General features: G+C 41.2%; 1 protein-coding gene across 3 annotated transcripts in view; it reads right to left on the bottom strand.

Moving 5' to 3' along the window:
* MEGF10 (multiple EGF like domains 10) overlaps positions 1–12,876 on the bottom strand; it is a 195,673-nt gene that overhangs the window by 79,390 nt on the left and 103,407 nt on the right. For all 3 annotated transcript variants that reach the window (XM_053300099.1, XM_053300098.1, XM_053300100.1), the window contains 3 exons: positions 7,619–7,865; positions 5,914–6,034; positions 2,943–3,079 (listed from right to left, as the gene is read on the bottom strand). In XM_053300099.1, the coding sequence (XP_053156074.1) occupies positions 2,943–3,079; positions 5,914–6,034; positions 7,619–7,865 (505 nt within the window). The remainder of the gene's footprint in view (positions 1–2,942; positions 3,080–5,913; positions 6,035–7,618; positions 7,866–12,876) is intronic.

Here is a 12,876-nt window from a genome sequence, read left to right as displayed (position 1 = left end):
TACTTTGAAGCAATATTGTCTCCATAGATCATCTTAATATGGTCCAGTTCACAACTCGATGTGTGCAACCACAAAAGGCTAAGTGAATTTTCCTCCTACCTTCAAATGACAGATCCTGAGCACACAGTATGGATCAAACCTATTCAGTTATTCTTTCCAATGGCATTTGAGAAAAAATACTCCATCCTAATGTTCTCTCCTTGATCCTTCAGCGGGAGGGTGAATTTTGAGGATTGTGGTTGCTTAGAAACTAAGACAATTTTCTAAAGTAGGACTCTAAAATTCTATCATAATTCTGATATATGAATGTCATTTTGACACAACTCAGCCAAATGCTTCTCCTGCAGAGCACCATAGGATCCATCAGGAGCCATTTACTTGCTTACAAAAGTGCCTTCACTTCACTTCAGGATCAAATCCAAGATGAATAAACCTGCATAATGTGATATTTCCTGTGACAGTTGAAACAAGAATACATCAGAAACGTCTGTGCCAATGGTCTGTGCTCTTTATAACATAAAAAATGGTTATGCAGAGATAATTGAGGGTTAGAAAAAGAGGCCAGGGTTAAGGCCAGCTGCTACACATTCTTTTCAAACAACACAGACAGTATGCAAGATTTGATAAAATATAAATGGAGACTACAGACTATTCTTACTATCCAGAATACACTGGGAAGTTCTCCTGCACAAGCCTACTGAAATGAAATGAAAGAGAGTTCTGTTGCTGGTGAGCATAAAATGAAACCCACTTTAAACACTGTCAAACTGGTTGAAATGTTTCCTATTCTCCCTTCCCAAGAATTTCTGGCATCATGCCAGGAAGAATAGAAGATAATAAGAGTGTAAGGCAAGAGGATGCAGAAGTCCAAAAAGTATGCTTAAGTTTGAAGCAGGAAGTCGAACCAAACCTGAACTCAAAAACTAGTTTAGATAAGTCCCCCCCGAGAACTAGAATTGAACTTGAACCTAAAATCTCTTGGTTACTTGAACCTGAAACAAAATCCTTTCACAAAAAGTGGTAATTGGTTCAATAATCATGGATGCAATAAGAAGATTCTTTTGCGGGGTGGTGATGACAGGTACTCTCTGCTTCAGCTACATGTGGATAAATTATATTATCCAGTGAGCCATTTGCAAAGGAGAGGAGAAGAAAGAGGACTGGTAGTGAAGGGAATCCTTTTGAGAAAATATCTACAAATCCACTTGCCAGTTCGCTAATGACAATTTCCCCCAGACCTCTGGCAAGCAGGACACCCAGCACCACACAGATCTCCTTACCAGAGGTCTCATTTCCACTGCCATTTTTGAAAAGGTAAGAAATAGCAAGAATCCTTTCCAAGCAGTAGGGGAAAGCTCCCACTGTTTTGTACCATCGCCATATCCCCGTGCAAATGACAGAAGACCTGCTTTTTTCCTAAGAAATCTGCCTGTTATTCAGAAAAGGATCTGAGGGAACAGAAAGGATTGACAGCAGCCACAAATAATGGCTGGCTAGTGAGATACGCCTAAATTTGTGGACCCCTGCTCTTAAATATAGGTCTGCCCACTCACAGGTGGTGGTTCAGCAACAAGGCCTCAGTATGGAGACATTTTAAACAGAAGCTGAAAGCTTCTTTTGTTCCCTTGCTTCCTTTCTACCATTAATTCTAAACAGGCATTTTTCTGTATTTTATCCTGTTATTTTGTTTCTTTTTAAAAAAATTAAACAGTTTAAATTTTGATCCTCGATGAAACAATTATTATATTCATTTTATAGAGTTGTACTGTAAGCAAAAGAGTTCTATATTATTCTGTATTAAACATATCTAAATTGGTTTAAAACTAATACAAAGTGTCTGAACTGGTTATTTGGCTACTTATTAAATTTAACATGATGGGCAGCCCTCCATCAACATTAGGGACCTGGCGGGGCTGCCATGCAACTTAAATGCACCAATGGTGTACCAACAGTGTAGCACAATGGGGCTGCTGAGGAATAACTTAAAAATCACTTCCAGGCAGGCATGAAGCCTTACTTCTATTGGAAACATCCACTGGCGTGGATGATGCTCTCTCCTACTTCCTGCCTAGGGAGCGTGAGATCACATTTCTCTCCGATACTCACCAACCATGTCTGCCTTACCTCCAGACATTCATGAGTGAGTGTGACATTTTAACAGGGTTAAATGCATGATCTCTAATATGCATACTCCCAAAGCATGTGGTTGATTTCCTCTCAGAAGTTCACCAATTGGCAAATTAATCTGGGCCTACATGTATTCAATTTTATGCACACCTGCATAGATATCCAGAGGTGTCAGAAATGGAAGAGGTGTGCCTTTGTGGGTGGAGCAAGAAGGCACAATCTGACTACCATTGCACTTGGTAGGAAGGAATTGTCTGAATGAGTATAAAAGTGATGTGCAGGAAAGAATTATTGACATGTTGATTCCAAAGTTCTCAATGGTTTTTGAATATAAATGTACTACCTCATGACAAAGGTACTATAAATGTACTACCTCACTCAGCATCTACATTTTGAAAAATGAATACTGAAGAAGATCATTGGTCTTCTTCAGTTATTCTGGAGTTAATGGTCAGGTTTACTAGCCAAATGTAAAGAGAGCAGCATCTCTGTGACAAGTAAATTTGATCCTGTCATTTTTGCCCTTCTCATCACTCTACAGTGTAATATGGCCCTCTTTTTAGCTGCAGCAGTGAACTCAAGCGTTGGGCATTAGTGTCCAGAGCAGCTTTTGCTCTTCCCATAGTGACACACAACACAAACAATTATACCCCCCACAAAAACCCCATATATGTAAATGAGTATACTGTACACAAATCACAGAATTCAGTCTTTCTTGACACAGAACTGGTTTTACATTCCCAATTACATCTTTCTTCATTTTCCCTTTTGTCACAATAGCCTTGGTACAATCTGGTGAAGTGATGTCTCCTTACCGTTCCCCTGTATAACCTGGGCTGCAGTGACATTGACCTGTTGCAGAATCACATGTCCCTCCATTGTGACACTGACATTCTTGGGAGCAGTTCTTTCCATGACGCCCTTCAGGACAAGGCTGACCACAGACTGTGCCCTGTTTGGAAACAGAATCTCAGTATTATGCATGGCAGTATGGTTGGGGCGGGGGAGGGGGCAAGAAGAAGTGGATTTGAAGGAAGCAAGAAGATTAACAGATACTTATCTCAAGCAGCTTGCACACAACTTTAAAAATGCCAGATTTTTTTTAGCTTGCTATGCAATTTATGTTTTGCCATAAGTGCTAGTCTGTTAATTTGTTGGAATTTTCATCCTGTAAAATAAATCTAATCCTAGATTTCTTTTGTAAGCATCAGTAAACATGTACATATTTAAATCTATTTCTTCATTTTTTGCACAGACCAGAAAAAGCAAGTATTTTAGAGTTCAAATGGCTGAAGTAAATATATTAAACTTAATCTAATGTTAAATTAATTTGCTCTATGTTATAAAATCCTTAGGGGATTACGTTTAGGAACACAGAAAGCTGCTTTATACCAAGTCAGACCATTGGTCCATCTAGCTCAGTACTGTTTACACTGACTGGCAGCAGCTCTCCAAAGTTTCATGGAGAATTCTTTCCCAGCCCTACTTGGAGATGCCAGGGAGTGAACCTGGGACTTCTGAATGCAAACATACAAATCCTCTTCCACTGAGCTATGGCCTCATCCCCTAAGGGGAATAGCTCACAGTGCTCACATGTACTCACTAGGAATGTGCAAATCAATTCAAATATGAAACAATTTGACTTGAGTCTGGGTGATTTGAGTTCAAATTGAATCACCCCTTAAAAGGGCAATTCAATCCAAATCCAAATTGAATTTTCAAAATTTGGTTCAAATTCGATTCAAGAGCCTTTGGGCCCCCTTAAAGAACCATTCAGGCTGCCTGATTGGTTAAAAAAGTGACAAAACAGAGTCAATTTAATTTATATTCAAATTGAATTTTCAGACCAAATTGAAATTTGATTCAAATTCAAAATGAAATTTTGGATTTTGAAACAATTCAGAAAATTCATTTCATGCACACCTCTAGTAGTCACCCACCCAAATGCAAACCAGGGAAGAGCCTGCTTAGCAAAGGGGACAGTTCATGCTCGCTACCACAAGACCAGCAATCACCCCCTAAGTTTCTAATAAAAGACCTATAGTATAGATTCTGCTCAGGCTTCTTGCTTAATATAAAAGGAGTTCCAGAATGTGCTGATTAAGCAAAGAAAACTGGCATAATAAAATGGCAGACCTGAGGCTTAGATAGCAGCTCAAGTAGAGACAAGATATTACAAAGCTACAGTCCGAAATAAGAGTTGAATATCTAAGTGATTAAATTGTACAGTCTAGATCATGCCCTTCATACATCAGATATTAAACAGAAGAGATTAAGGATAGACATTCCCTAATTTCAGAACAACTCCCTCTATGTGGATGTCTTCCTAAGAACATAGGAAGCTGCATTCTATGACCATTGGTCCATCTAGCTCAGTACTGTCTACACAAACTGGCAGCAGCATTTCCAAGGTTGCAGGCCGGAATCACTCTTAGCCCTATTTTGGAGATGGTACAGGGAGGTACTTGGAACTTTCTGTATGCAAGCATGCAGGGGCTCTTCCAAGAGCTGTCCCATCCCCTAGGGAAATATCTTACAGTGCTCACACATGTAGAGGCTATTCACACTATTGTAGAAAATCAGGCTAGCCTCCGCAACCGTGAGAACCACTGGGCTCGGCTGCGAGCCCAGTGGTTCTTAAGCGGGTTACCGCTTCTGTAGGCCAGTGCTTAAATTGGGTTTGCAGAGCAAGCACTCCACAAACCCGGATTTTGAAATCATGAGTTGCCACAGCGTGGCTCTGTGCCGTGGCTACTCATGAGGAGACCCCCGACTGGGAGGCTTAAAAGCTGCCTCCTGGTTCGGGGGTCTCTCTAGTATGCCCTGTGCACTCGCACAGGGCATACTGGAGCTTCCAGGGGCCACACAGCCCCAATCCTCCCAGCCCCCGCCAGCTCCGTAATGGAGCCAGCAGTTGTGTGGGCAGCCGATCCGGCCGCTCAGGGCTGCATCCCTGGTCGTCTGCAGGGAGAGCGGGCTTAGCCTGCTCTCCCCGCAAACCCTATGGAGGTGGGTCTCCTTGATCGTGAGACCCACCTCGTAGTCTTCCATTCAAATGTAAAGCAGGGCAGACCCTGCTTACCAAAGAGGAAAATTCATGTTTGTTACCACAAGACCTACAATTCCCAGCTACTCCCTATCATTGCTGTAAGTTACTGGGGTACTTCAAATGCAATGTCAAACCATGGTTTGAAATCCTGGTTTACTTTACAGGCTCAGAAGGATAGAATTGCAGCATGCAGGGGAAGAGTACACCGTCTCAAACCACCTTCTCTTCTCGATCATGTAATGTGAAGCTATGGTTTAGTATTACATCTTAATCACTGAATTGCCTGAGATGTGTTAATGGAATATTTAGCCCCCTGCCCCCAAATCAAAACTGTAAATTGTAAATATTTGTGTAAACAGTCCACAACCTGAGGAAAAGAACAGAATAGAAATCCAACACACATATGAACCATATATGTCTGGGAAGGCAGGACAAAAATGTAAATAAATCCATAGCAGGCCATGACTTTGTAGCATTGTTATTAATTCATTCTGCGTGGGACAGAAAGCATACATTTTCTTTTCCTGTTCACTAAAAAGCTGTCTAGGCTTCTCTAAACTAAGGGATGTGGTATACCATATGTTTTTGTAGTGGTTTGGTTTTGATCCCTTGTGATGATACTGTATGCTAAAACACATTTCCTCTTTTTTTGCCTGATGTCAGACTGTTATTCCAATTACATTTTCTCCAGAGGCTTACAATGGTAGAAATTTATACTACTTTAGAGGTATATTTACCAGCCAGCCAGGAGGACAGGCACATTCCCCAGTTACATGATGACACACTCCTCCATTCTGGCACGGACATCTTTCTTCACACTGTGGCCCATGTTTACCAGGGGGACAAAGATCCTCACAGCTAAGAGGTGGGGGGGAAGTGCACATTAAAACATTTTTTATGAGCATAATTGAGCATATTTTCTTTGTTTTCAATATATCACATATTTTTCTAGGCTATGAATGCAAAGCAGCAAGCTCTCCAAAACTATAATACAGACAATGAGAAAGATGACTAATCTGTATAAACAAAGGAAGCATTACAACAAGAATTCCTATGCTTAAGCTGCACGACTCTCATTACTTATAATGGAGCATGTAAACAAAGTTCTTGATAAAGAACCGCAAAGGTATGTGTCCAGACATTTGAACCCAATCCAATTTATAACTGAGCAAAATGTATGATAAAAACTTTAACTCCTGCCCACCCCCCGCTATGTATATGCATAATTTTGTAGAATCTGGACCACATATTGTGGAATCTGCAAACTTAATATTCAATAATTTGAATTAAGACTTGCTGCTGCAGAGATTTATGTTGCTGCCATTTGTGCACCAGGAGTAACCAACTTCCCACTACCTTAACTTTTATATTTCAGTACATGTATAGCAAATGGAGGATGTATGCCTGGGGCAATCAGATTTATTTAGTTCTCTGGCTGAGCCCCCCTGAAGGTACTACTAAATCAGCATACGCTCCAACTATCTGTATTTACCAGCGACATATTCTCACTGTCCCTATTTTATCCCTTTTTTACTCTCTGAGGATAATTTGTTTAAAATGTTGTTAGTATGCACTGCTGCTGTCATTCTTCAGGTTTCCATCATTCTTCAGATCGCAGTTTTCCCAGTAATATATATTTCACCCATTTTGTACCTCTATTCCAGGAAACTTAAAATTTCCTCCCCTTGTAACAAAATTAAGCTGGTGACTGGTCCTAGCTCATCTATTAAGCCAGTGAATATAAGAATTCAGCCACAGAAGATGAGCTCCCAGGGAGGGGGAGAATCCACCCCTGCAAGAGTCTCTAACACCAATATCTGCAGCCTTTGAGCCACTCCTATGGGTGTTTCTCTTGAGAAGCCAGACATCTCAGGGGATCTCACAATCCCACCACAACCATCTGAACCCCTGGCCCCAATCTAGCCCCTCTGATGCCCTCAGAACCCCAAAAGCAGCAGAGACACCAGATCAAGGCCAAGATCCAGAACTGGTCAAGGAGCACCCACCTAGCCATATGAGGTGTACCATCCCATGGACCTACTCAGGAGTAAGAGAAAGCAAGCCCCAATGCAGGCCATAGTTTGCGATTAGGAAATTCCAGGAAGGGGTACATCTTTCTGCTTTCATTACAAGCTCTTCATCAGCTAGGCACTTGCTGGTGCAACAGCTCTACACTGGGAACCACTCTGGAGCCAGCTCCCAGATATCTGTCTCAACCCCTTGTTTTTGCTTCCCTCTCCTGCCCTTTGCTTTTGCCTTCCTGTTCTCCAGTTCCATCTTGTCACCTGTCCTAAACCTTTGGAAAAGAAAGCATTATTAATATGAAAACAACAACAATAATATTGTTGTTATTATTATTAAGACAAATAAAATGGTTATTAAATACTTGATCTGGGAAACACTACTGCTGATCACTACATGACAGATACAATTATTACATACAAAGCTCCGGTGTATCCAGGAGGGCATCTGCATTCTCCAGTCACATGATCACAGGTGGCTCCATTCTGACACTGACATTTTTGATGGCAATCATTTCCATATGTCCCTTGATCACAGTGTTCCTCACAGCGCCATCCCTTGAATCCGGCAGCACAGTGGCAGGCTCCAGTGATGGGGTTACACAAGGCTCCATTTTTGCACTGGCATCGACTACTACAGTGGGGTCCCCAGTGGTAACTATCACATGCTGAGGAAAAACAGAAAGCACGGGTTACAGGTGCCTCCTTTGCGACTTATTCTCAAATACCTAAGGGTGATATGACAATGGCATAGGAAAAATACAAATTGCTTAGTTTTTATGCAAACCGTTTTTTTAGAAGGAAGTCAGGCATTGTCTTTTATAGGATTAACTAAGGCCCAAAATGGAAACACTAAGGAAACACTTATATTTTCTTCAGGCAAACTTGTTCAGAGAAAAACACGTAAGAAATAGAGAAGATTAATAAATGTTTTTGGAAGACACCATCAACCTAGTGTTAACTCACTGACACTGGCCATTCATTAAGGTCATTGACACGACAGTTTACCTGGGCTTGGGGAGGCAGGCTCTTGCATGCCTCCCTGCAGATGAGCAGGATGTTTCTCAAAACTCCGCCACTTGTGCACCGACATGAGTGCCAGGGTGGCAAACAGCAGAGCACCAACAGGAGGGGGGAAACTCACATGGTGTCCTCCAAGAGCCTATGGTTCAAACTGCAAACAGTGGAGTGGTTGCTTGTATTTGCAGCCTCTCCACTCTGCACAGTCGCTCCTTCTCCCTGGCTTGTTGCCTAAAATGGTGGCGGGCCAATAGGGAGACCAGCTACCTGAGGCAATTGCATGCACTATCATCTACCGAGGTAGAACAAATGCTTGGTTCATTCTACCTCAGTAAAGATCTAGGTACAGGAGCTGAGCTAACCAGGTCTGGAGCAGCCAGGACCAGAGGGTTCACAGTGCTCCAGATGACCTGAGCTGCCAGGGTTACCACAGAGGGAGGTTGGTGCTGTGATTAGGTTAAGAGAACTACACAGCAGAGTTAGCAACTTGAGAGTCCCTCCTTGGATGTAAGACTTATTGACTGGTGTTTGTAATACATTTTGGGTTTATTTCATATTGAAGATGTTATATTGGTTATGAGGTTCTCTTTGAACTTTTGTTCTGCTAGCATCCTAATGGATATTGTGAATGGTTCTCCATTATGGTTTTTATTCTGGACTGATGACACTGAAGAAGTCTGGAATAGGCCAAAACGTGTCTGGCAATCAAATACCATGGTGATGCAGAAAACGTAGGACTATGATGCTCAAGAACTGTGGCAATGAATACAGGATTTACTTGGAGGGCATTTATTTGTGTTAGTCCCTACAGAACGTTCTGTTTGGGAATCAACAGTTAATATCATTCCTTATGTGTTTTATATTAGCACTTCTGAATTATTGTGATTTTTGGATACAAATCCATTTTTCTGAATAAGGTTTGTTGTAGCTAGTGGGCACATTAATATTTATGACTGTAGTTATTGACTGCTTTTATTGTGTTATTTGTAACTAGCCGACCCCGCACAGAGCATCTGTGTGCTCTTGGGGGCCAGCGGTTACCTCTCTCCCCCCACCTTCTGCCCCAGTCTCTGCTTCTGGGCCCAGCCGCCTCTCCTCCCCACTGCCACTTCTGTAGCCTCCACTTTCTTTTCCCCCTCGTGGGGCTTGCTGGGCCCGCCGCCGCTGGCTTACACGCGGCTAGGCCAGGCCAGGCCAGGCCGGGCCTGCCACCACCACCACAGTGACCAATCCTCCTGGGTGCACCTCAGCCAATCAGGCGCCTCCGCTGCCCAGCCAATCAGCTGGGTGCCGGGACGCACATTCTAAGGCTCACCCAGGAGAATTAAATATATAGATATTTTATTCATCTTAACATAAATTTGTAATTACATAAATCTGAGTTCTTTTGGACTTTGTTTTGATTATGAGTTAACCTAGACATAGGTCTTTCTGTTTCATTCATAAATGTAACATCTCTAAATTTCATAACAGCAGAAAAGGACTACTGAAGTTACTGCAGGAAAAAACTAAGGGACTGTGGGAAGAAAAATCCAGTGAGAAAATACAAAAAAGGTAGATGCAGGCTAAAAAGCAGTTTCTTTGTAGTTGCTTGCTAGACTGCCTCCCTATACCTAGCTAAAATGGTCATGATCAAACCAAACTGAAGCACAAGTCCCACTAACTTAAATAAGTGAGATTTAGTATGCACACTGGAATCTATGGGAGATTTAAAAACATTACTACTTGGGTGGAAATTTAACTTTCAGCAAGGCTTTAGGCAATCTGTAAAACAATTCAAACAATAACTCCTGTTCACACCATCCTATTTCTTGTTTACTCAGAATCTATTCTGCTTCTTCTACTCAGTTAACAAATGAGATCATGTCCTTTGAAAAAGCAGAGGAGGGAGACTGGGCAGAATATGGGAGATGTGCATAAGTTTCTTATTCCCTATAACATGCCTGCACATGTTAGCCACTCATGCTGAGGGAAGGGGCAACAGAATTCCATTATGCCGTATGATGTGCCCTACGAGTATTATCCATTCAGGACAAACAACAAACAAAATTGGATCTATTTGGTGAATGGAGATCCAAATGACACTTATGGCCATTTGTTTAGTCAGTAACACCAATCATTTTGGTTAAGGTAGGGAGGGTTTTTTGTTGTAGTATGGCAGAAGTGGTGGGCTTTCTTCTTCTTTTAAAAATACTTTTGTTGCATGCATTGTTGCACTGAAACAAGCAGTCATTAAACAGACCATGCCAGTGGTAGAGTTCATCCCCACCCCCACCCGCCTACAGTACCATGGGTATGTTGTATCCGTTCAGGGAATGGGGGATGGAGAAATGGTGGCTGCCACAAAACCATGGTGACTCCACTGTTTTTCCCACAGTACTAATGGTGCAGTGGGGAATGACTTGACTAGCAAGACAGAGGTTGCCGATTCAAATCCCCACTGGTATGTTTCCCAGACTATGGGAAACACCTATACCAGGCAGCAGTGATATAGGAAGATGCTGAAAGGCATCATATCATACTGGTAATGGTAAACCCCTCCTGTATTCTTCAAAAGACAATCACAGGGCTCTGTGGTTGCCAGGAGTCGACACCGACACTGACTTAGCACAACTTTACATTTACCCCAGACCAACAATATGCAGGGCATTTAGGGGAGAAATTGCCAGGAGCTGTCAGGAAAGGAGTTCTGCTGCCAGAAACACCCATTTATATTACAACAAAAGTTACCCCCCCCCCTTTTAAGGGTAAAAGCTTGCTGCTGCTGCACAATAAAGATGTCCCCCTTAATGAAAAACAAACGAAACAACAAAACCCAACATTTTTGCAAACAATATATGATGAAATTGATGTAAAGTGATTTAATATAAATGGATAAGATAATGACAAAACCAGTAAGGAGTTTAATAACAAAAATGAAAGAAGTAATGATTTCCCTCCCCTGCTTATCACTAGTGATCCCTGCAGACGTGGACTGTATAAAAAAAAATTACTGTACCTATTTATATATGTGAATAATCAAAGCTTGGTAAATAAGCTGCTTCCAAAACCTCCTGTTTGCTCACTTTCAAGAGAAAATACAAAGCACTGTTTTTCAAAGCAAGAACTGTAAGTAACCCATAAAAAAGGTCATTTGGAGTTCACCAGGAATTTGCTAAACACAGTCTCAGAGCATCTGCTTTTTATTTTCATGTTGTACTGATGGTAATAGTGTCGTGGCAAAATTCCAGAGTAACTACTTGCTGATCATACACTCTCAGTCTCTTTAGTGACTGACAGCTATTGTTCTGATATAGCCTTCTCCCGAGGCAGAGCAGTCAGGCAGAGAACAGACCTACTTTCTTAAAGGAGACAAAAAAGAACTCAAGACATATCCTCAGGGTGAAAATTACTCTGGCACAAGACTAGATCATTCAAACTACACAAATAAAAGGTCTAGGCTCTTTTAAGGATCATTTCCCATGTGTATGATTGGTAACCTACATATATCATAATTACTTTGATACGACAGTTACTTCTTAAACAGGATTTTTCTCTAATGGCATTATTTGTAAAGTGCAATACAAATGTCATTGTGTGCATATATACTATAGTAATTTTTTTTTTTAAAGAAGCCACTCCATTAGATAGAATTTTATTGAATACAAGTTTTTGCAATGCCTCCTTTCAGTCTGGCCAGTCGAACATTCATTTCTGTATTCTAAATTGTATCTAAACACACAATACTAAATACACAACATCATGTTGCTATCCAAAAGTTTTATAATTATTATAACTATACTCATATAGATTCAAGACTGATGTAAAAAAGTTTTGAATGTATCTGGGTAGAAGAAAATATGTTTTGCTTATGTTTAATCAGACCATACCTTCTTCTCAGAAAGCACAATTTTATGAGACATATGTACACTTGCATTAAATTTGTAAGACAGACTCCTGTTCCCTAAAGACTGAACAAAGACCACCAGACTAATTTTGCTTAACACCTTCTAGTGTATTCAGATTACAATCCTCTTTCAAGTGGAACAAGTCTGTTCCAGCCAATCCCCATGGAGAGATTAAAAATGAACTTGAATATCTTGGAATGTCTGAACAAACCACCATGGAGAATTGAAAAATGTAGAAGTGGCTATGAGAGAGCAGTTCTATTAAATAAAATAGACTGTGTTCATCTCTGGTGTGGAATTGCACTAGGGATGAACTTCGCCCAATAACATTATGGTCAAAATACTACTCGTAGGAAAAGAATTCTCTTGGCTCACAGAATCCAGCTCATATTGTTTTAGCAATGGCTGGAAGTAGGATATTTGATGCAAGCCACCAATGGTCATGCAACTTGAAGAGACAGCTTAGACATTCTCAAAGTTACCACAGTAAGTTTATGCTACAGCACACTTGCCATGGGTTTAATGCAGGCCAGACAGCAAATACATTGGCTTACACTAAGTCTGTTCTGCTTGTGAAACATTGCAGGCCTTGAGTCCATGACACTTTTCAAAAGCCAGACCTTCCTCTGGACATACTGCTGTCTTTTGGCCATGGAAGTTAAAGTGAGCTGCACATAGATCTCTCTCTCTGTGTCTGAAATGAAACAACTTCAGTTGTAAGATACACTTTCCGAATAAAGGCCAATAATTTGTTAGTACCCTGATGCCCTCA

Source organism: Hemicordylus capensis, chromosome 2, assembly GCF_027244095.1.
Source record: "Hemicordylus capensis ecotype Gifberg chromosome 2, rHemCap1.1.pri, whole genome shotgun sequence".
Lineage (NCBI taxonomy): Eukaryota > Metazoa > Chordata > Lepidosauria > Squamata > Cordylidae > Hemicordylus > Hemicordylus capensis.
This window is presented reverse-complemented; position numbering and strand designations above follow the sequence as displayed.